The 27101-nt window shown below is 31.1% G+C and overlaps 1 protein-coding gene across 1 annotated transcript; it reads right to left on the reverse strand.

Annotated features, from left to right (window-relative positions):
- Nucleotides 1-263: 263 nt before the first annotated feature.
- LOC123717523 (igLON family member 5-like) lies at nt 264-26475 on the reverse strand. Its single transcript, XM_045673565.1, has 7 exons — nt 26396-26475; nt 14960-15053; nt 13520-13695; nt 4423-4633; nt 3841-3968; nt 2148-2316; nt 264-1704 (listed from the first exon to the last, which is right to left on the reverse strand). Exons 2-7 carry the CDS (start codon nt 15033-15035, stop codon nt 1568-1570), a joined length of 897 nt encoding a protein of 298 aa, XP_045529521.1. The 5' UTR covers nt 15036-15053; nt 26396-26475; the 3' UTR covers nt 264-1567.
- Nucleotides 26476-27101: the final 626 nt, after the last annotated feature.

A 27101-nucleotide genomic window follows, 5' to 3' on the forward strand; every position in this document is an offset into this window, starting at 1 on the left:
ATTGAAGGGGTTTCAAAATAAAATTCACTATTTATTAATAACATCTTTACTATTTACATTTAGTTGGACTTAGTGATTAAATCACAAAACAATATCTTAATTAAGAGCCACTTATTAATATTAAAATTAGTTTTTGTAAAAAGATTTTCAATTATTATTGCATAAGTTTAAATTATCTATATATGTTATGAATAATAACTATAATTTTTAATTGTATTTTTTACAATAATTACTCTATTTTGTCTTTCTTTACAATTCTTAAATTTAGTTTTTTAGTATAAATTTCAATCAATATGCGTAAGTATTCAAATCTCTGACGTAAACAAACGAATGCCAGAACCTCATTTCTCCATTGAATATCCAATTTGTAGGATTCTCCTTATTTGACTTGGAAAAAGCAATATAAATATTATTTTTCATTATTATATAATCGATGTGAGGTACAACTTCAAACTTAAATAAGAGAAACACTTTATTTGACAAACCATCGGAAATCGGTGTGGCGGTGGAAAAGGTGAAAAATTAAAAATTCATTCAATCAAACAAAACCTTAATGGTACACTTTAGGATATTTTTTCTATCTATTTGCTCCTTAACATTATAGTGTTAAGTTAAGAATGTAACGCAATCAATACACGCCATAGTGTTCACCTATATCATATTTACCAATTCGATTTATTCTAACCAAACTTTGGCTTGATATCAGAATATTTCGTTCTTTGAAATAAATAATGAATTTTAATTGTACACGAGGTAATGCTTTCTAAGTGACAGCCCTTAATTGGGTCGTGATTTATCGGTTTGCTGTAAGGATCTCGTTAAATTCTGTTAAACTGTGAATAATTAGTTGCCTGTAATTGTTTTCAGGTTTCTTGTTTACTTAATACAGACTTAAAATTTATTTTTCATTGATATAGAATTTATGAGATTTTCATCTTTGAGTGTTTCTTAAGAATAAAACTGTGGCATAGTCACCGTTAGGGTTATGTTCAGGGTCGAAATTTTCCCTTAGATCAAATCCTATAATTTTTGATATACGAAAGGCATATTAGGCGCTGACTCACGAATTCACCATTACGTTAGTGGGACTTCGATTGCATCCATTTCTCTATTTGATTTTATACATAAGTCATGGCCTTGTGTCTGACACATTTCATCGATATTTGGTTTCGAGACCTGCCTCCTCACGATGTTTCCCATCACCGACACGTCACATCAGCATAAATTGCAACGTATTACCTGTGGTATGAGGTGTGGGGCTGGAGAGGGACTGGAGTCAGTTAAAATTAACTTTCTTATTCTTTAACCTTTACAAAATTTTATTATTCGATTGCTTCGCAACGGTCTTATAGCGTAAAAAGTTGTGTCTGACTGTCGTCACACATATGTATATAACTTATATCATATATGTTTGATTGTGATTAATTTTTGTGTTCACTGCTAATAATATGACGGGCATTTTTCCTATGACGTAACATATAAATCTAACAATTAAAAAATATCTATTACATATCTTATCGAACTTGTACGAAACATTTACATATGAGTTGATTTGTATAGGTTTTAACTAGATTGTTGTGATATATTGTAGACTAAAAATATAAGGTAATTTAATGGATAAAATAAGTATTATACATGTTAATGTCACTGATATTTCTAATGACGATGTTGCACAGCCTTGTTGCATCGCCGCCGGGTGTTCACCTATAGAAATAATAGATGTTAAATAATAACTGTTTTATGATGTTAAATGAAAAAATATTGAAAAGCTTTATTAAAACAATAAAAATATATAGACAATTGTTACCCTATTGAAGTGCCAAAGCGATAGGAAAAGACTACTACGCGATCACTATCTTCAACAATATGTAAAATCGAATAGTAATAGTAAAAATAAAAGTTATTATGAATTCGGATTTTAATAGAATGTTTGAGCAGCACGCCGTGAATGTATTTTCAACTATGCGGAAGTAATAACACATTTTATTTGAATTGTGTTTACAATAGTGTTTTGTAAATTTTTAGACTAAATCAGTGTCATACTGTCATAATCCGCGTAACACATTGCATCGCGGTCAATTTCATAGAACACAGCCTTATAGTAATTTACTTTTTTATTTTTTCTCGTTGCTTGAAGTACAACCTACCAGATAAGACATGAACTCTCGTTGTAGCAGGCGGAGCATTATTGGGACCACAAGTGTAAAGCCCTGCGTCAGAACCCCTCGCTCGTTGAACTAAGAGCCGGCTTGTACTCTTCAAACCTTTTTCGGTGACAAGCGATATGCCTCCACGCGCCGAGTCGAAATTGATCACCTGTCAATTTAGTATTTCGTTTAAATTATGATAGATACAAGAGGTACAGCGTAATAGGATATTTATAATAATAAAAAGTAATGTGTACTATATTTATGTATATTAAAATATAGCATTAATTAATTATTAAATTAATATACCATATAACATAATATTGTTCATAGCTTCAAGCCGGTTAAGTGTGTTTTTTTTTTCAATAATATTGTTACCTGGTTATCATAAAATACTTCTACAAATGTTTAAAATCGACTGAGTTTAAAGTGACGACATGTACGACTAATGAGTTGAAATTCAGACTATGCCAATTTTTATATCTGCAAACACTTACTAGTGTACAAAAACAATGAAATGAAACTGGCATATGATCCATAACATAACAAATCCTTTTTAGTGACTTGTAAAAAAATCATACGAAAACAACTCATAATAATTGAAGTCCTAGAAGCTAATTAAAAACCGTAACCAATGTCAATAATTTCATAATGTATTAGCATATATTTTCAGCTTAGAAGTAAAAGATAATAGTCATTTAAAATAGCTACAATGAACGCGTTAATTTGGTGCTGAATTTTATTGTGTAAAGCCGCAATTCGAGCTGCGAAACCAACATAAGTTTTGAATTTTCAACAATTTGCTTCAGTGTTTAACTTCTACAACTAAATTTCTCGTATACAATATTTGCTGTTAAACATTTCCAATTCATTATAAAACTGTTTAATTTAAGAATGTACATAGAAACAATAATATCAGAGGCATACGATTTCTGTATCCGTTTTATTTTGTTATAGTTTAATATTATTGAATAAGTATCTAAAAGACGTGTTTAGTTTTTGGGTCTAAGGCATCGGCTTCTTCACGATATACTCGCAGAAAGAAAAATCTTGTTTTACAACTATAATTTAAATGCGTGACTTGAAAGATAGAAATCGCACACATGTCAACAATCCTAACTATGGTAACACGAGGCTGATCTTGCTTATAAAAATATCCAAGAATGCAAGCCTTATTATGGCATAAGCGCCACGAGATTACTATTTAATATCTTTTCTAAAATCGGGTAAATTAACGGATTAATCTAACATATTAACTCCACATTAATCTGCTTCATGCTAAATTAAGCGATATAATTATGATTGAAGTGAATTAACTATTCCTATGTGTAATGATTGTTTTCGTCAAAGCACTCAATTATCGTGCAATAATACGTAATTACCAATTGAGACTTCAGGTCAATTTGATTAAATGTTACCGGAATGCGAGGTGACATGTACTGTATGTTTTGAAATTATAAGGAATAACTTTCAATAACTATGTTGCAGGTAGGTTAACATGCATTACCATTTATTAATAGCAATTGTTGACGGTGATGAAAAATAAAATAATAAAATCGTGATTTTCCTATTGTTATTAATTTAAGCTTACTAACCGAATCTTATCTTAAAGTGATAGTAAAATATTTACTCTGATATAAATTATATAACGTTAGGATATAGGATGAATTCAATAGAGTTTGATGTAACAAACCTGTTCTCCATGTGTCCAAGTAATCGATGTAGGTGGTTCTGGAGTATGCCTCACTGTACATGTCAAGTTTATGGTTGATCCTTTCTGTAGGAACAACTCTGCTCCGCTTGATATTACAGTTTCTGGTTCTATTACGGAAAATCATCAATAATAAATTAATTATATAATGGTGTATTCATCACCAGCCTCTTATAAAAGCATACAAACAGGTATATTTATATTAGAGTAAGATAAATACAAATTTATTGAAAATTAATTATCTGTCCCAATAAAATCATTTAATACATATACAATCTTGCTTGAGCGAACCCTTGACATGACTGATAAGACTCATCTTTCTTTTAAATAATAACTAGTAAGGGACACCACTGTGGTTCATTACCATAGTATCACAGCGATAATTTATAATTCATACGTGAGGTATCGTGTTCCTTTTAACAATTGATAATACGTATTTCTTTAAAGAACTAAACAGAGCGTTTCTTTTTAAATAGTTAAGAAGATGTTTTTTTATTGATTTTAAACATTTGGTTCATTCCTGTAAAGTAGAGGTAAATGAAACAATTGAATTTAATAACTCACCGACAATGTTCAGAAAAACAGCATGTCCAATGGGTGGCGTGGTAGAAATTTGACACTCGTACTGGCCGGAGTCGCGACGTTGCGGGCTGCGGATACGAAGCGCCCATTCTTCGGAGCGCGGCTTGTGCTGCGCCTCAAAGCGCTGGTCTGATGTGTACGTGTAACGGCCTACTGTTAGCAGGTGGATGTCACGGTGACGCACCCAGGATACCTATTTATCAATCAAGTGAATAAACACAATACGAACTCGACTAGACGCCGCATTTGTCACGGACTACCAAGTATGAATATATTTTTGTAAGACATATAATTATAGATTTTATGTGTGAAGACTATTCTGTGGCTTTATCGTGGGGTCTTTAAGTAACTATACGCTGTGTAAAAATTTTGTATAAAATAATATTTATTTTCAGCGTGAGCACTGCTCTAAGAGTTTTCTTATAAATATTTTATATCGACGTTACAATTTAATACGTTAACTTATGGTATAATTACTCATGCTTTATGTAAGTATATTCGTAATTGAAATAACCTTTAACCAAAGATGAAAAATCTTTTTGGTTGCTTTAGCTAGAGGATTGGTTGATCGGTTGTAGTCAGTTCAATTTTAAAAGACTCGCTGCAACCACAACAACACCAAGTGAAAGTGAAAAGTGATGTATTACATTTGACAGATTTAAATTCATTTAAATGGCGTTGAAATTTGGAAATATGCTGTACTAATAATATAGTTAGAAAACTTGGAGATAGCTGAAACCCGACGAAGTTGAATAAAGTCATCAGAGAAGTTTTGCTAGAGCGGTGTTTTACAAAATTGAATATAAAGGTTTCCTCATAGTTTAAAATATGCAAATTATTAAGTGAAATATTTAACGAATATCACTGAATATGACAGAGTTATAATTTTGCATAAACTATTTGATATCGATGTAAGGATTTTGGTTAGCTTAACTAACAAATGCGTATTTACGCAATTTAATAGATGAGGTTTGGCATAACTCGTCAAATATTTGTATAAATACTCTTAGGTTTAAAATTACAAAGTGTGCTAACTAGTGTCTTTATAATCTTAATTATGAAATGGCGTATAATGCTGCAGCCATGGTTCCAACATTTATGCTTCTTGAGCTTCTGGCATGCTTATCAAAATACAAAACCTAACCATACTCGGAATCTACCGATCACATACAAACAGCAACAAAAAGAAATTTACTGAATCAGTGACTAAATACCTAGAAGATAACTCCCTGACTAAAAATATTATAATACTAGGCGATATTAATGTAAACATTTTAGATGAATCTACTGACTTGGACGGTACTGACTATCTAACACACCTCTCGGGATTAGGGCTGATTCCAGGACACCGCTTACCAACCAGAGACAAAAACTGTCTAGATCATGCTAGGCTTAATCTTGACCCTAAATGTTTTTCAGCAAAAGTAGCCGTTTTAAAAACTACAATAACTGACCACTCAGCTGTGTTCTTATACATATCCAAACACACGACTTCGACCGAAGTTAGTAAATATAATACCATAACCGACTATGAAAGTGCACTATCCACCCTGACGCAAACCGACCTCTCTCATCTATTAACAATCGATAATCCCAATGATTTAACGCAAAAACTGACTGATATCATTACACAGATTCTTGAGGCAAACACTAAAATAAAAACTATCCCAAAAACCAAGCGTTGTTTAAAGCCCTGGATTACACCCGGTGTTCTGAAATGCATAAGACACAGGAATAAACTCCAATTTCAACTCAAAGCAGACTCTAGTAACGACATACTCCAGATAACATACAGACGTTATCGTAACTACTGCAACAATTTAATCAAAAATCTGAAGCGCAAGTATTATCGTGACCTATTATCTAAACCAAGCAATAATACTAAAACCCTCTGGAATGCAATTAAAGAAATAAGTAATTTACACAAATCAAAAAACAATAATTTAGAACTTATGCAAATAAAGCCTACCATAGAAGCAACCCTTGCTCATATAAATAACTATTTTGCAAATATAGGTCAACTATTAGCAAAAGAACTACCATCCACCCCAAGAAACTTCGACTTCCAGTCTAACAATAAGACGCAATTAACATCAATAGGAATTGTTGACACTGAACCCAATGAAATCTCTGCTATAATAAAAAACCTTAAATCAGAAAGTGCAACTGGAATAGATAATATTTCCAACCGCTTCTTAAAACTAGCATCACCATTACTTTCTCCTATTATCTCTCAATTATGCAATGTATGTTATAAAACCGGTGTCTTCCCTACCATTCTTAAGAGTTCAATTATCCATCCAATCTTCAAAAGTGGTGATAAAAAAGACATCAGTAACTACCGCCCAATCTCTATCTTAACAGCTATATCCAAAATCCTAGAAAAAACTATTAACTCAAGAATAATATCCTACCTTAATAAATACAATCTCCTCTCACCAACACAATTTGGTTTTCGGTCAAATTGTAGTACTGAAGATGCTATCCTAGCCGTTATAAATTACCTAGACCTTGATTGATTGATTGATTACCTAGATTTGTGCCTTGACCGGAAACAAAAGTGTCTTACACTATTTATCGACCTCAAAAAGGCATTTGATACTGTTTGTGTTTCAACTCTGATTAAGCGCCTGGATAATATTGGCATTAGAGGAGTCTTTCTCAACCTCTTGACCAGCTATCTGACAGATAGGACTCAAAGAGTTAAGCTAGGTAACTTAATTAGTAACGTAAATGAAAACCCGATTTCTTTCGGCGTCCCTCAGGGTTCGGTTTTAGGGCCAACGCTGTTCTTGATATATGTCAATGAAATGTGCAATACCAAAATCAATAAAGGTATCATCACTTGTTATGCTGATGACATGGCACTAACTTTTTATGGGGATACATGGGAGGAAACTTATAAAAACGCTGAAGCGGATCTTCACAAACTTAACGCGCACAACCAGCAGTCAGCTAACTATTAATCCATCTAAAACTAACTTCATAACTTTTGCTATACGTGATAAGAGCCAACCCCCCTCCAATCTTAACATAAAATTACACAAACTAAATTGCAATTGTAGTGAAGACTGCGGCTGTGACACGCTGCTTAGGGTGAAACAGATTAAATACTTAGGTGTGATTATTGACCAAAATCTAAACTGGCACGCCCATGTTGATGCAGTAATAAAAAGGATACGTAGGTTAAGCTGGATTTTTGCAATCTACGTCATGTAGCGGAACCAAACATCATATATACCGTGTATAAAGCATTAGTTCAATCTGTTATCACCTACTGTATCACAGTGTACCCCACACGTTCGTTTCGCACGGTTGTGCGAAAACCAAAGTTCTAGCACTTGAAAGAGCTCAGAGAGCAATTATAAAAATAATGTTACTAAAAAATAAAAGTTTTCCAACTGAAGAGTTGTACAAGTCTTGCAAACTACTGACCATACGCCAGCTCTATATTCTCCGTTGTGTCCTTAGGAGACACGCAACCTCTCCACATAAAACAGACACACCTCAAAAAAGGACCCAACATAATATAATCAGCTACACAATTTGCAAGACTATCTTTGCACGTAATCAATATAACAATCGCTCAGCTTATCTCTATAATAGTTTAAATAAAACCCTTAGCTTTCATAATCTTACATACCATAAATGTAAAACAACTTTAAACCATTGGCTCGGTACACTTAACTACAACAAAACAGAAGCATTGTTAAATCATCTAATATATTTTTTTCCTTAATCCATCTTTTCATGCAACACGCGCACACATTTGTTTCGTCTTTCACAAACACATTACATAGTCATCATAATATATTCATATATTTTTTTTATTTTTTTTTTTATTTTTTAAACCAATTGTGTTGGTTGATTTAAAGAAGAGCGAAGCTTCCCTGTCACAGGTCTCTGACTTACTAGGGAGGCCTCTATCTGAATTGTATTGTATATATATCTGAACAAATAAAGAATTTTGAATTTTTTGAATTTTGAATTTATAATTGTAAATTTTAATGTTGTGTACACTCGTCATTGAAAAAGTATTGTATTTTTGTATGTCGTGTTTTCTTAGTGAGTGTCAGTATATGTAAATAAATAATAAATTAGATTATTAGCAAGGGCTCATACAAGTTTTTAAAACGTATCCACTAATACCTAATTTGTAAATCTAAGTGTCCTTTTATAAATTTCAGCCTCAGTTTTGTGCGCTCGTGCTCCTTTAGTTAGAGCTGTGAACCATTTCTCTCTCAATAAGCGTTTTTTACACAAAAATTGTCAGTGTGTGGCTATGTAAACCAGTTGCTATTACTTGCCATAAATGAAATTCTTTAGAATGGTTTGATAAAGAGGTTGAGTTCATCTCAGTCCTCTGTTCACGTTGTTCCATAAAAATCTTTAAACCTATCAAACAAACCATATTTTATAAATTGCTGTTTGCTGTGTACTTTTAGGTCGTAATAAAGACGTTTCTGATAATTTTAAACCTTTAGATAATTTTAAATTATTCGCTTGATAAATTGATAGACATTTTCTTAGAAAATTTCCAAGTTGAATTTAATGAGAATAAATTACAATTAATTAAATGACTTTGTCGATAAGAAAACGGTTGTAATATGCAAATATATGAACCAAAGTAATAATTTATGTGGTAACTTTATATTGATTATGATAAAACTTTAGTCTTCTAATATAAATTTATACCTAATACATCAGATGTATCAGCAGAACATTTCGTATACCGAATTTATTTGCACCACTGGACAATTTGAGTGCTTTTCAGAAATTACAATTACACTATTGTATTGACCACGATTACCCAATGTATAGAACACGGTAACACTATTTTAGTATTTTTAGTCATAAATTTTCCCAATGTTTTTCTAGAATTGGTTGATGTGATTTATAATTATTTTATTAAAAAGAACAAAAGTGAAATTGAGATATTTTATAAATGATTATCTAATTACTGATTATTTACTGTTACTCTTTATAACTGACTAAAATAAATTGGACGCACTTTCAATTCAATATTCTGAAATAAATAAAAGCTCTGGCGAATAAAGTTTATATAAAGCCCCGCGTTTTAGATATCCCATTATCCTGAAGGTATCGGGATTATCAATGGAGATGGCGAAGTGCGCACTTAACAGTGAACGATCGCTATCTCGGGGGGTAATCATAAATATAAAGTGAATAAGGCTCTTCACGTTTTGAACAATTTTATGTACGTGTTCGTAGGCTGGACGTTTGTTATTATTCTTCAGAAAATCTTTTGACTTTGGCATTATAAATGTATTTTAAATGAAAGAGAACACCATATTAACGAATACAGTACTATTTTAAGGTAACTTAGTACAATATAGACTTGTGTGTTATGTCCTGGCAATGCACTTTTATCTATCCGTTCTTCTATTAGTCTCAAACATTTAGAAATAAATATTCATTGGTGTTGACTCCTCCTGCTCGTACGGTCTATGGCGAATCACATCGTATAAGTATATATCAGGTCAAATAAAAAGCGTCAGCTATTTTATAATGTAAAATAAAATTCAGTGGAGTGAACATTACATTTACAACGAATAACATATGAAAATTTATTTAGATTTGTCCCTGAATGACCCACGCATGTAGTACACTAAAGGGACAATACTATTTGTTCTATATAAAGAATTAAATATTTACGCAAATAAAAAAATTGTTTCTGTAACCCTTGTATGAACCAATGCGTTTCTTAACTTGTATTTTAAAGTAACAATAATTGCTTGAATTGATGCCTTGGCAAGCATAATCTAATCAACCACACAACAAGATTAGAACGAATTCATAATTTTTTTATGCGCATACAGTTAGTAACCAACTAGGAAATGCTCTTTGCGCATTCACCATATAAAGACTAGGCCAATATTTGGGTCTAGACTCACACTAGTAATCCCCTTTGCTACTCATAGAACCAGCCAACCCCCCATACCGCAAGCCGTATACATATTGCATTGTACAAGAACGTTATGAAAACAACCTTTTGTTCAATAAATACTTCACTCTTTATTATATTTAATAAAATAAAAATTGATAGAAAAATAAATGGATCTTGATTGAAGCCTTAGATCAGAGTATACTTTATTCGCTACAAACGACTTTCGTTTGATTATCCTATTCTATAAAGCGTATTGGAGTATATTTATGAATTCTACAATTTGTCTGGTCTTAAATTTTATAGTTATGGAAATAAACAGACTCGTTATGCAGGTTTAAACGTAATAAAAGATGATAGATAAATTAGTAACTTAATAACTCTTTGCTTATGTTTTAGGAAAGACTTTTAGGCAATTTACGCTAGCTCGAAGCAAGCTAATTGTGTTTTATTCACAACCCTGAGCTCGTACGTTCTAGCCCTCAAGTGGTTAATTTACACTAATAATTTTCTGTGTCTCTTATAAACACATTTAAATTTTCTTTATTTATTTCAATAAATTTAGTACGACGGAAGATGTTCCTTTTCTTTATTAGATATTTACCTAACATTTGATTTAGTTATATTTTGTCTCTTTTACTTTCTTTAACGTTCATAATTACATAATAATAATTTATCATTTAGTTGCTTTTGTGTTTTACTGGCGTACTATAACAAAAAACATGTCGTAGATACTTGATATCGGGTTGCATTATCTTTGCGAATATCGCAGAGAGCGACAATTTTGTTTAAAACGGCTGAGACGCTTAAAACAAAATTGCATTCGAAGTAAAATACAATTTTTAGGTGTCAGCACTTAACGCAAACAAGTCCTTTAGAGCCGCGGCTTAACTTTATGAAATTTGAGCTGAAAAGAAATAGTGATGACGCTATTTTCATTTCCCATTTCAAATAGTAGTATCCCATCCCGTTATCTAGTCAGTTTTGTATGTGAATTGTCATTAGTAGACGTAAATGACATCAAAAATATAACTTCTAAAAATACTAAGTCTTGCAACTCCTAGGGCGTTGTGAGATCCATTACATGGATACTAAGTTGGTTTATTTATTCAATCCGTATATCCGTATATCCGCTATTACGTAATAAGCTAACCTAAAAACATCTTATTTATTACTATTAAAAATCATATAACTTTCCAATACATACATTGACTTGCCCATAGCATGAAAACACAATGGAGATACATATTATGTTAAATTAGACTGTTTAATGCGTGATTTCCAAGTCAATCTATTTATTTTAAACTAACAATAAGGTCGGTCGTTCAGTCAGTGAATGAGCAAAAAAATTAGGAAATTTGACTAATTTTAATAATTAAAGTACTGGTTCAAATTGAAAAATATCGTGTTCATAGAGTGCCGACATGGTAACGGAAAAGGTTCTAATTTTATCTACGACGAAGTTATAAGGGTGTCGAAATGGCCTGAAATGCTTTGAGAAGGGATGCGACGGCCGTGTCGCTTTTTTGCTCGACTTGGCGGGAGTACAGCCGTTCCCCCTAGATCTTTTTAGACTGCAGAAATATTTGTCTAAAAATATTATGATGATGTATGTTATGTTTTCTATATGCCATACGATCTGATTCTGAATAAGTGTATTATCATTTTAATAGCCATTTCATAGTAGTGACTTTTAATGATTAATTGGAACAAAGTTCCTATTCGCGCGTTGCGAAAGGGGGCTAGACGGAAAAACTTAAGACCATAAGTTGTAACGACACTTTTTGCTACAGTTGTAAGCCGTGCAACGTGCGCGTGAGAGAATCTGTCTGTCTCTCTCTCTCTCATAGAAAGCAAGCCAGTTTCGTTTCGTCTTTCTATTTCGCATTGAACAGTGTGGTGTCGCGACGATTATTTTTGTTGAATGTACATACAGGTTTTTTTGAACATAAAAAATAATAAAACAATATTATTATAACTTCTTCACTAATTAATGGAACGAAACTTCGTTCCATCCGGGTGTCCATAAACACCTCTCAAGTTTTTTCTATTATTTTAATTTAAAAAATTGAATCAAACACGATTTAACTACATCATTAATATAGTTTATATTTTAACTGCTATATTTATACTACTCACGTAAATCTAAGACAAGACTTTTTAATACATAAAATAGCAAAAATATTGGTCAAATCCCTATCATATCTAATATTAAAATTGTACGAAACTATGCAATAAGTAATTTATGACTATTATTTAATACAATAAATTTAATATTCTTTTGTCTTGTATAAGTTTAATCGAAGCATATGTTTTCTTAAACGATTATTATAGGACTGTTTCACTTATTGAATACACTTAGGTTATTATATACGTTACTTTTTCTTATTGTCATAAAGTGTTAGTACTTTTCATCGCTTCGATCGAGAAGATAGTTGGTAGATACTTACGGAGAGAAGCTACTTAAAACTATTACTACATCTCAAGTACTGTAGCTACCTAGATTCCTGCAAGTACTTTGGTATTGAATCCCTTGAATGTAGACGTAAACAACACGACCTAATGTTTTTACACGCTATTTGCAACGGTTTAATTGAGTGCCCTGACTTATTGTCGCTTTTACTTTTTCACACCCCTTCATCATACAATACAAGGCAAATCCACCTATTCCAGATTCCTCGGTCTAATAAAAACTATTTACGTAACTCAGCCATGTATCATATACCTTCAGATTATAACACAAATTACCAGGAAGTAAATATATTTAATGTGACTAAAGAATGCTTAAACAAATATTTTAAAAACTCTGGTATCTTTTATTAATAATGGCATTGTTACTCTTCCTTTATAACAAATATTTATTATAATGATCAATGAATCTTAGACATTATAATTTAGAATTTAGTATGAATTTGTACTTTGTTATATTTATTGTATAAATAGGTAAAACTGTGCTTTATGTTTATGTTTGAATGTGTATTCCGTTTTTGGCTTTTGTGTATAATGTAATAGTATGAATATTGTTTAATGAGTAGCTGTATGAATACTTTAATAAAATAAAATATAAAAATTAAACAAGACCAGACATTTAATACAATAAATCTGTGCCATAAGTACAATATAAGTCTAAGATACGTAATAGTCCATACTTCTATACCACATAAAAATACTTACAGTTCGATTCTGTAGGTTTTTTACGCGACACAGCAAACGCACTGGATGACCAACCAATCCGGTAATATTTCTTGGCGTGCCTGGATCGAAATAAGGTGCGTCTGTCCCTTGCCACTCTTGAAGGTATTCTGCTCGAAATCGGCGTGAAGACATCTCTGTGACTGAATCTGGGTTGGCTATTGGAATATATAAAAACATTTTATTTGATTCCTTATATGTATGCTGAAAAACATGTTTAACGTAAATAAAAGTATAGCAAAGAATTTTGCAATTAATTTAATATATTGTTTTTATAATTAAAATGGGTTTGCTAAGCCGTAAACATAATGGTATTAATTTGAGGAGAATAATATTAAGTTTTTAAGACAATGAATATTGATAATTATAAAAAGGGATAATTTCAAAACCTTTTTAAAAAGGGTAAAACATTGAAGAACGAAGACAATCTTTCAATTCTTCATTTTCGACGTAAACAAAGGCGTGGAGTAAAGACTAAACAAATATGAAATATATCTATTATACGAAAATAATAATCGTGCTGTACATCCGTTAATAGTTATTTATATTGTAATAAATATAATTTTCGTGTAAAGAGACTTTAAAAAGACAGCTTAAGCATTATAACATCCCTAAACAAAGGGATGCCAAGTTTTTTGCCCTTATTGAGGCCGTTCATTCAAAAGCAGTCAAGTGGAATGAAATAAATACACGAGCTTCATACAAAACTTTGATTTATGAGAAAGCATCATTTAGATAAGATTTTTTTTAATATTATGATACTTTTGGATGAATTTAACTTCCGATTTTTTTTTGTAGAACGGGGCTAATGGAGAGTCTTATCTGATGTTAAATGCGTCTTGCCGCCCTCTCAATGCCAGAGGGCTCGTAAGTGCGTTGCCGGCCTTTTAGGAATTGGTGTGCTCTTGTCTTAAAATACCCTAAGTAGAATTGTTTCGGAAATACTTCAATAGACAGCTGGTTCCACATAGTAGCGGTGCATGGCAAAAACTTCTTTAAAAACGGAATGACGGACGTCGAGGTGATACGGATGGATTTTTTTTAATCCGAACAACTCAGCTAAACTGTTTTCTACTTAGATGTTTTACACTTGGAACAGGTAGCCCCAAAAGCATTGCATATGTTTTTAAATAAGTCAGGTTTCAGTACCTGGTACCTCTAAGACATAGTCACCTATTAAATTGACCTTTAAAATACGTGGCTGAATTAATATTTTTGTGTCATAAAACTATACAAATTGGAAACATAGGTTGAACATATAAACACTTTAGCAAAGTCCATTGTATATCAGTGTATAGATAGAAAACACACAATATAAATTAAGCTAATTTAGTTTGCAGAAGTAAAAAATACTCTTTTGTCTCTGACAATAAGCAAAGTCACAGACAATATGAAAAATTTATTTCGTTATTAAAAAGTTACCTCTCAGGATCAAACACTGTAGTAATGATATAAACAGCGCTCTGTTAGCTCCACGAAATGGATGACCCATAATCATCCTTCCGTTGTTTCGTATCTGAAAAAAAAATGACTTAAGAATATGAATAATGTATGCTATTAAATAATCTTAAAGTTAGGTAAACCAAAGTAATTACGTAACTTCAAGATATTATTTTGTTGCAAACTTCATCGTCCTTGACATTCCCAGTCAATATTCAATATTATTTTATTTCTTCAATATTTTAACAAATAATATAATGTCACATAAAACTAGTATAAAGTTTATACAAAAATAAGGAACAGAATGGCAACAATTTTATGTTCAATTTTCGTTTCATTTGCTCATTTTCACACAAAAGTAATTACTCTGATACTCATTATTGTACGCCAATTGCGTCCTATCAACCTTCTTGGATAATTAAATAGCAAATAATATTCTCATATTGGCGAGAAAAAGCTTCCAATTTTCATGTCACGATTTATTTGACAAAGATAATTGCAAAAGCCTTTAGATTTCACTAATACTCATTAGTACGTGTTACATAAGTATAATCTAGAATTACATAATACTGTAAATAAAATTAAACATATTTCTGATGGTTCATTTTGTAGGAAAAAAAACAAAGGAAGAAATAACGCTTATTAACTGTTTTAAAAATGTTTATCTTCACTTAAATACTTTGAGACAACTATTTAATTTAATTTAATTACCTGATTAAACAAAATGAAGTCACTCTTGACTAGCCTTTTGTGCCTTTGAATATGTATCAGTTGTTTGTATGAAGGGAATCGAAGCTACTTTTCTTGACCTTGATTTTCAATAAAAAGTAATTACGAGTAAGTATAAAGAATATACAAGAAGGAACACACACGAAATCCACTGTGAATAGAGCAAATTTATTGTACACATACTGAAAACAAAGGAATTCAAATCTCTGAAGGTATTATAACATCACATACTAGGTAAATATAAAATCTATATGACCACCATTAATGCCACGTCAATCTTGTTCCCGCCAAAACGTAATCACAAACGTTGGGCATAAACCACAGAGCATCGCATATCCATAGATTATATTCGAATTTTAAATATCCACGAACAAAGAAGTTCTCTAATTAATTCATAATAACGTAATTATTATGAAATGTAACTAATAAAGATAGTCTTAAAATATACAACTTCTAATTAAAAAAATTAATTTTATAAATAATAACATATATTATAAAATTATCATTTTAATAATTACTTCAACCAATCTTTTTATTTATAGTTGATTTAAACTTATTATAACCAATCATGAAAACCGAATTTGTTTACTCGTTTACGATACTAATCATGTAATGCAGCCGTCATATTCAGAATATCAGATTGATTTTGATTTGATTTTATTGATGATTTGATTGATTTATACGTTTTACCATCGAACAACCAGTTGACTACAAAATTTTAGTTTGAGCCCGAAAGTAAAAAATATAGAAGCTGTATATGCGTTTGTACATCTTTTTTCTTAATCATCAATAACATACAAATAAGATTATATATACTATTTATTAATTAAGAACGTCAGCAAAATGTTCATCCTACTTTTTTTGTTACAACTAATTAAATAATTTATTAGGTATGTTGCCTAATTATTTGTTACAAATAAGTATTTTAATTTAGTATATTTGGCACTATTTTAGTTTTCTTGAAATGAACAATGGACGGTACACGTTTCTGTATTTTATTAATAAGTCGATCAACCTTTCACCTCCTATATTGTTTTAACCGTATATTGTAATCTTACGTCATTCGAATTACAGACTAAACACGCAAACAGTACTATATTTTTATCTTTGCAGTAGTTTCATGCTCACTTCCTTACTAGGAGGCTCCAAGGGGTTGAATATAAATGCCGCTTTGAAGTGCCCTATTCATTTCCTGTAGCTCTATCTTTGACGCAGTGCTGTGACAAAATGGGTCTCATTCTAATAAGTACTGTAAAACCAAGGGGTTTTTATATTTACAAAGCTATGTTATTTAATATTAAATATTTTAGCGTAAATCATAGTGTAGCAATATTTTAAACCTTACGTATTTAGCTCATTAAGATTAATTCTAAAATATATTTTTATTTAAGTTCTTAAATTTTTATGTGATCATTAACTGTCTCATTCTGGTGTTGTATTTTAAACTCCAAGTTTCGAAGGCAAAATAAAAATATTTCAATAAAACGTGATGTACATGTCATATTACGTATATGTTTATACAAACTACGGTAACACGCCATCACGCACGTATATCACGCGACGTATCAGGAAAAATTGCCAAAACAAAATTGCTTGGCGTGTACTTCAATAACAGCGTTTCGGCTCAGCGATTAAGGGAGCTAGTAATGGTTATTATGTTTGTATTAATTAACAAAAACAATTTTATTACAAATACTTATTTCTGTTTTATATAAGGTATAATACTTTGTCACACGCAGTGTCTTGTCTCACAACTGTTCAAAATAACGGTAAATGCAATATTTAAATAAAATAATTAAGACTATTAACTACAATATAGATCTGAGTTCAACGTCCGACTTAATCCATTGCACCAGCTGTTTCTTACACTTATTTGCACCTGCTGGTTAGACCCCCAAAGTTAATTGCGTGACCAAACAAATTATTTCGGACATAAAAATTCATATAAGCGTTTAATGGGTATGTGGACTTGTACTTTTTTCATTTATTTATTTTTTATTTAATAAGACTTTACTGCCCTGCCATCGTGTCCAGGAACTTTTCCTATCTTTCAAATTTTGACTCTCTCTAAATTTTACTTTTAGAAGGTACCATATATTATTACAATAACGTAGTTCCCGAATGGTATGTTACTCGTTTCACGAGATACGCTCCGTCTACATCGGTAATATTTTTTGTTTACAATATTCATGTGTGAGCTGATCCCCGCTCTTTCAGTTGTATTTGCCGCCTTTACATATATAATTATTTTTTTCATATTCCAAATTCATAAAATCGTTTAATGGGTATGTAGACTTTTACTTTAGAACTATGCCAATATTTATACCTATTGTTTTTTTAACTATTTAAGTCTGTGCAAAACGTAATAATTCTTATTAGAAGCCTCCAGTCACCTCCTGTCCTCCTTAAAGCCTTACGTAGAACGGAACGTTTTTGATAAAAAAGTTATTAATTTTAAATCGGAAACTTCCCATTAATTCCGAAAATCTTAAGGAATTCAAAAGCTATTTAAGGCAGTGAAGGTTGTTAAATTTTCCCGAGAATCATTTTACAAAATATATGTAAAATATTTCCCTAAAGCCTTAGAATAAATTCCGAGCTGCAATCTTCAGATTGTTCAATTCAGATCGCAAGTATCGACCTAGATAAATTTACTTGCCTGTAAACTGGTATTAGAGATGTTGAAATGTAGTAATCAGAGATGTAATTTAAATACATAATCAATAGTTATGTATTTTTACTGAAACTCTGTAAAATAAATGTCATATTGCTTAATTTATGTTTATATCTTGGCCAACAATTTCTGGGAAACTTAAAGTTATATCAAGATGCTTATTATTTTTGGTTTGACTCGTGACTAACTGCGGGGTTAGTCCAATTTTCACGAAGATCAGTCCAGTAGCTTTTGAGTTATAAGCGCATTGCTGTAGGGGACATATATATGTGTGTGTGTGTGTATATATTAAAACCTAGGAAGGTTATCTAAATAATGCTGACAGGTATTTGAAGTCGGACTAATTATTCTAAGTTACCTTTTAATTTTATAACGAGACGCAAATTACCTAGACGGATTTAGTTCCTTAGTCTGCTTCACGATTCATCAAAGGGATGCAAGGAACCACCTGACTTGAAATTTTTACGATGCTCGCGCACACACACTATAGTCAACATTTTGGTATTTCTATTGTTAGTGTTATTAGTGTTGTTATTGTAGTTTTTCTACAAACAAATTTTGAAAAGATTTTTATCTTATTACGCCAAAGAAGTATAACTTTTAACGCATATACATAAGTACACGTCCTTTTTTTAGTATACAGAGTCTAGCCATAAATACTGAAACAAAGTAAACAAATATGTTTTCTATTGCAAATTACATTTAATACTTTTACAGTGTGTTTTGTAGTTTAATACATAAATATAAAACACTTTATATATACAAAAGCTTATTCGAAGTGAGTTTAAACGTTGAGCCCAGATATCCATAGAAGCACGCACTCTTTCTATGGGAAAATTCTTCACTGCCAATCGGACGGATTGTGTTAGGGACTTCAAATTATCATAGCGTTGGAGTAAGCCGTAGTAGCAGTAAGTCTCTAAAACCATAAATCATAATCCATCGGATTAAAATCGGGTCTAGACGACGACCAGTCTTCAGCAGTAATGAAGTCCGAAACGTTCGTTTCCAACCAAGACTGCGTAGATCGAGCTTTATGACCCGGCACCAAGTCTTGCTAGAAGGACCATTCTTGGTTATTGAACATGGTGTTGTTAAGGGGCTTCACCACCTTCTCAAGAATAGCATCTTGATACACTTGTACACTCTATTTTAATATCGCAAAATATATATTATATTGGCGCCAAAATGAGATCACTCAATGAAAAATATATAATAATTACAGATTCTAAAATACAAATGTAATATTTTGTTAATTTTCAACTGTAACAGTATTTATGGCTAGACTAAGTATTCTTATTTCAAGTACTTTTTAGATATATTTTTGGACAACGGACCTAAATACACAATTAACATCACATTAAAATATATGAATAGTAAAAGACTGACAACCTCGTAGCAATTACAGGGACAGACTAAAAGCAAATCATTTAGGTTTACGTAGTTATTTTGGTTCGTAATAGCTCATATCATTGCGTCATCAAAGTTTGGATTTTATTCATTTAATAATAATTCTGTATTTATTTATTATTTTTATATATTATATAATGTATAATATAATATGAACATTATTCATTCACGATAAATCAGACCAATTCCACTATTTTAACTAAAGTCCTGACACCTGTCTCTTTCCATCATAGCGTAGATACAGTTTGACAGAAAGAGGCAATTCTTTGTAAATTAGCGCAACGATCAAAGATGTTCCACAAGTCAAACACAAAATGCTAGATAATAGGGTATACACAAAACCTATATTTATAATGAACACGAGGTATGTTAAGTGACCATGGAATAGAACTCTAGAAGACAGGTAACAAAGACGCTACTACAGTTTATACACGCAATATAAAACACCATTTAGACATTTCTCATGAACTTATCGAGTGACTAATCGCTGAATCGATCCGTCATCCAGTCACAAGGGAGAGTTTATCACACGCTACGCATGAACGATTGTAGGATTAGCCGAAATGGAAAAAATATTGCTAGAACACTATTCAATGATCCGATATCTTCCGAATGTTATGTCTAAATGTAATAAATCGGTAATTTTTTTCTAAACATTTTCCTGAAATTCACAAGGCACTTAATAATGGTTTAGTTTAGGAAATTTGTTTATCTCTAGTAAATATATCTATATAGATACAAACCTGAGGTTCAGGCTTTAACGGTAGGAGCACTGGTTACTTTATGATATGATCGATCAACTAGTTATTTTTTTTAAATTCAAAATGAAAGTTAACGATTATGATGGGATTATGAAAATCCTATTATTTACAAAATCCGTAAATAGAATAATTTACATGAAGTCTCTTTACTTGGGGCAGCCATATTTCTGTATCCGTTTCATAGACAATTGTTAAATGTAGACGGTAATTTTTGCGGAGTCTGTTTCCTTGCGATACTCTGCACTTATTGCTTACATAGAAACAATGACGTAATAGTTTTTTCGTACAACTGGTAGAAAGTACTTCTCGTACTACTTAAATAAATATTAATATTGTACAGATACGAATAACATCTGTTTTTACTAATTCCATTTTATCTCTATAATCTTCCCCATTGTTGATGAAAAACACGTTAAAAATAAATCTGAAAATTCAATGGGAGTTGATCCAAAACACAATAGGCGTAACAGACATATTGTTCGTAAACGCATTATTTCACGATGATCCTAAATTTATAATATTCATTTCGCACGTAAACATTTATAATATTAAATAGTAGTCAACAATTTTATTAACTACAGCTTTTTCAACGTTTTTGTGTTAAAAAACTATTTTTTGTAAATAAAACAACTAATGAATATAAATTGTAAATGAATTAAGATTTACTCGAAAACCCAGTATTAAGTTGTAATAATTTTTAAAACATTAATAATAATTATACTTTTCCCGGTATTCACATTTCATTAGAACAGTTTTTCCCTGGATATTGAACCAAGATTTATTTACTTAAAGCATTGTTATTTAAAGTAAAGTAATTATAAAAATACATGTAAACAATACATTGGGAAAACACTTGCTAAATACGAATATTTCTGATATTATTTCGTTAAAACAACTAATACACAAAAAGACATAAATTATTCACATATAACTATAATTTACTAGTTTATCAAATTCCATACCTTATTACATTGAACGGGATCGTGTTGTCCGTGGCTTATTCAATTTACTTGCGATGTAATAATGACACAATATAGAGGCCGGAGTTGCTTCATCCGTTTTTGTATCAGAATTGAGACGTGTGATCACAAATGTTAAATTATCTGTACAATGGCTGGGTGGCACTTTTATGTCAATGTGTAGCGATTATCAAATAAGGTCATATTTCTTTAAAATCCAAATTATTCGTTGTAAATTTATTAGATGGCATGGATATGGCTTACTTGCTATTTTTTGCCCGGCTACCACCTTGTTAAGATTAGTGTAATCCATTCATTGGTTTTGGCATTCACCAAGATATTAGAAAAATGTACTGATAATTTTGTTAATTTACGATATGAAAGATTTAAAAGAAAATATTATAGGACTACTAGCTGCCCCCGTGGACTTCATATCTTCTTAATGTGATTTTGCCTACCTTTTTTGTACATACCAACATGGAACATTTTGTTATATTACTCCAGAGACTGTTCGGTTTTCCGGAATGAAAACTTTTAAGATGTTATGTTACACTTAGGTTATTGAAAGATATACAGTAGCCGATTCTCAGACTTACTGAATATGTATTAAAAAATTCATAAAAATCAGTCGAGCTGTTTCGGAGAATTTTATATATTAGAAGATAATATATTTTTAGTGCTGGTATAATAATTATAAGTATAACTATGCTAACAGCCCTGAATGGTTAGGGCTAAATGTATTTATAAGATATTAATTCGGGACAGGTCGTCATCAGGACTACATGACTATGTCTTTCGAATTTCCAATTTTCTAACGTATTCCAATATTGTTTTTCGGGGAACTCGCGATTCGAATTGAGCATTATTCTTTCAACTACAGTGATCTGTTCTAACGCAAATCCCGATTTAGAGCTGTCATCTCCAGTGGTAACTTATTTAAGACGCGAAAATAAATTGAAAAAAATTTCTTTCTCTTTTCTTTGACAGGAAGAGACGAAATAGTACTGAACTAAATCGATTGCAATTAGACTGATTAATTTATCTACAATATATTATGTATATAGACAATATATAGAGTCGGTCTTATTTACGTACAATAAGCATTGAGTTAAAAAAACTTTTAATTACATATTATTTAGAATGTTAAACGATGATAAACAAATTAATGAAATAAGGTAAATACTATAAAAACTTAGAAATATAATTAAATTTAATAAATAATGATCATCCATTGGCGCTACAATCATAAATGGGACGTGTCCCGAGAGTGCGTGCGTCTTTGATCGTTTTTATAACATAGACAAATCGACCTTCTGTATGACACTTGTCAATGACTATAGATTTGAGACATGCCGATTTCCTCACTATTTTCCGTCCCGCACTAGCGAGTCTTAGATAGATAAAGACAGAAAGCCCATTGGTCCACAGAAGGGGATCGAACATACGACCTCAAATGAGAGATGCAGGATTATGCCCCAAGGCAGTGTTGGCCATTTTAAATTGTCGTTACAAAAGTGTTATTCACTTTCACTTATATATTTAACACATTTTAAAATAATTATGAATTTATAAAAATACTTTGATTTGGAACCAAACAGTATCAAAATATTCTAATTATAATTATATAAGTAAAAATCTAAATTGATAAATAAGTGCATTTTTATCAGTGTTAGTTTAATGATTAGTATGGGATGGGATGTAAAATAACCATGCAGATCGCCCCGGTTATGCAATAGATTCAGATTTATAGGGCGCTTAGTGCTTGATAAAAAGTACTATGTACACGCGTTAGACGTTATACTTCTTTGTATATCTAAAAATCTTTTAATGTTTTCATCTTTTTTCTTATTTACACTAACATTAGAAAAACGGTATTTAATACATTGAAATATTTATTATAAACCATTGTCTAGATAAATAAAGTTCATTTAAACATCACAAAAAATGTGTGCACACGTAAGAAGTAAAACTTCTTTATCGAAATGATCTACTATATGTAACATTACAGCAATTGGTTGAATAAAGTTTAACAAAAGCCTTGAATGAATACAAATAATTTACTATAATTGTTATCATTATTATATATTTTTTTTATTAATGGCTTCGAATCTCTTCGAATCAACCGTGGTAAGGACAAGAAAAAGATGGTGCGTGACGGAAAAATGAGACGAGAAACCGAAAAATGTGACGGTTTTTTTTTCCAACGCCGATAAAGAAGTTTCACTTCAAATATTTCTGTATAATTAAAAAATTGGACATTTTCTATCTTAAAATGTTGACTACGCTAACTTCACGGTGTCGGTTTTTAGTGACGGTGCGCGCGCATCGAAAAAAATTACTCTTATCAATTTCCTTAACGCACCAAAAGAAGGATAACTTCCAAAACAAGAAAAAACAGACATATCCTAAACCCGCATATTACCAATGTCTGATACATAAGGCTGATTACTTAATTACCTATGATCAAAATCATACAAAACTTTTAAAAGATTATATTATGACCATTATAATTAAAAATAATGTAGTTGTGTAAAGAAAGATATCATCAGCCAAGCCTTCAAAATTCACCTTTATTTACAAACAAAAGAAGTCGCACCCAAATGTACAGGTGATACGAAATACGTAATTACATTACGTTAATGTAATGAAACCGCTATGAGTTGACGACGCTTTATACAATCTATCTCATACCCGAGTCTTTCATTTTGAATTAAAGTCCAAATGATGGCAAAAATAATCTGTGAAATGACATTTATATTGATATTAAATTCCTCATGCAATGAATACTATTATACTACCTTCACTAAAAGAAAACTGTACTAATAGCACAGATTAATAAAACACATTTTTTTATATAAAAGGATTTTTTTATATAAATGGGTCCTACCCATGATGCTAAGTGGTCCGCCGCCCATGGACACTCACATTTCCAGAAGGCTCGCAAGTGCGTTGCCGGCCTTTTAAGAATTGGTACTTTGAAGGACCCTATGTTGAATTGGTTAGGAAATACTTCAGTGGGCAGCTGGTTCCACATAACGGTGGTGTGCGGCAAAAACTGCCTTTGAACGCAACTGGGGTTGGGACGAACACCTAGCCTACGGTCGCTGCTCTTAATTATTGATGTAGAGAGATATTAAATTGTAATTAAAAATCGGTATTTACATAATATTTACTAAGCTAAAAGATAGATAGTAATGTCCAATTGCCTGGTTCGTTTAAAACTCGCGTGACAAGCCCCCAATATAAGTTTGCTCGTTATAAAATTCATTTCGGTAATAACTTTAAATTATATGTTACGGGATATACGAAAAAATAATTCAGGCCAATGCCAACATTTATCCAAATAAATGTCCAACTTCCATATTATCGCTTTGTTGTGTTTTCTTTCTTGTTTAGAAGATCCGCTTCTGAGTACCGCCACGTTTCTCCTAATTATTTAAGCTTACAATTTACTGGTATTAAAACACATTACATTTATAACTTCACAATTTTTTAACACGATTTATAACTTATCTGATCTAGTGAGCGATTGCTTCTACCGAGTTTTGCGAAGGGCACACGCAAAGCCACGGTGATGAATGGACAATATAAAAACATCTAAAAACCATAATGGTATTTTAATATTAAGTTCCTTTTGAATAATAAAAAAAAATATTTCACCATGGTTTCTTGGACTGTCTATATACTAAATGATTATATGACTGGCGCTATGTACGGCAAATTTCTTTGTACATCGTAACTATTATAACCGTATCAACGCCTAAGTATTCTTTTTTCATTAACAATATTTTCCTTAAGACCCTTTATGACGTCTAAATAGTATTACGGGTATATGGACTATCCATTATCATGCAATATGGCTGTGTTGTCCTTTGCGTAACTTTACTGACAAAACTGCCAGTCAACATATTTTATAAATAACGAAGTATATCTCTTAAAAGATGAATAATTTATAAACCAGTAGTAAATATGGACTCATTTTAAATTTTAATTGGGTATATTTTTTGGGATTCTTGTATAAGTAAACGTCAACCCACAATTGACATCATATATTGTTTATTATATGATATAAAACATAAGATTAGAATGAATTAAGAAATCTCGAAATAGTTCTAAATGTAAAAACTGTGTTAACTTATAATAATAATAGTTATTTATTTCAGACCATTGAGAAATGATTTAATAACAAATGTGTCTTAGGTGCTTTGTATTGGTTAGCTAATAGTACGGTATATAATACTAATGTTATAGAAATTTCTAACCTCAAAAAGCGTATCACTTCGATCAAGGAAGGCTTTATAACATTATGCTATGACCGACTTAACAGCTTGAAAGAATGCAATACTTTACAACCTTCATTCCTTAAGTTACAATTTCTAGCAATTTCTTTAGGTGACAGGAATTATGATGAATGTATATTCAGTAAAATTTAGTTGTCTCCAAGGAATCGTGCTGATAAACATTAAAAAAATCCACATATTATGATCTGAGATATATTCCTATACTCCGATAATATACATTTTCATCAACTTACAAACTATGGTATAAAAACAATAATTAATATTATTAATCTGATACGGTAATCTCGCAGGCGTCACATGCTTTATTTCACAGGGTCCAAATTACAAATTTAATTTAAATAATTTGAGTAGATCGATACTTAATACTAAATATTTAGCTTATTTATAAGATTTGAGAAGTACTAATTCCGCAATACTAAAATAAATAAATTACATTATACAGAGTCACTAAACATCTTATATGGTTTTTTGGGATTATTTCACGCAATATTTCATTAAAAAATAAACAATTTAAATACTATTCATTAATATTATCTATAACTTTCTATGACTTTATAATTATCTAAATAATACTAAATACATACCTTTCCGTACACATCACTAGAAGTTTTCCAGATCACTTTCAAATCCAATAAAAGACGTTCGCCACAAAAACAAAATAAACACAGGCGATGTTCTCTACGCGTAGTTACGACTGCGGTGATTGCTGATCACGCTTGGCCGTTTGTGTTGCGCATGCGTTGTGTGTACCCTTTGAATTGGGAATTTTTCTCACTGAATTACAAAACCACAGCAACACTTGGGATTTCAACGTAATGTAATCACCGGAACAACATGTAACGAGATTTTTTTCCTCATTTTATCGGTCTGTATTAACATACTGAAGGTAATCGCTTAAGTGGGAAATCTTAATCATCTTTGCTTTTTGCATACAACAAAGATTGTTATTTTTGTTATGTAGTATTTTTAGAAATTATTTTCAGTAGAATGTCTTACACAGTTACAGATTAAAAATCATACTAGTTTTTTTCATTTAATATTAAGTTTATAATTTTTATACTTAAGAACAATCTAGAATAGAACATTAAAGTAGTTTTACCTATTATATGAATACAAAATTTTGACTGATGTTTTTTTTTAAAGGAGTTACTTTGAATATGATAGTTTAATTTCGTTTGTTTTCTAGACAAAAAATAATGAAATAAATATAATATAAAGAACAAGATTTTAAATTTCTTATAATTTTTTGTTCTGCGCCTCGGAAATTTCTTAATTTAAATAATTCGTTGG

Source organism: Pieris brassicae, chromosome 12 (assembly GCF_905147105.1).
Source record: "Pieris brassicae chromosome 12, ilPieBrab1.1, whole genome shotgun sequence".
NCBI lineage: Eukaryota > Metazoa > Arthropoda > Insecta > Lepidoptera > Pieridae > Pieris > Pieris brassicae.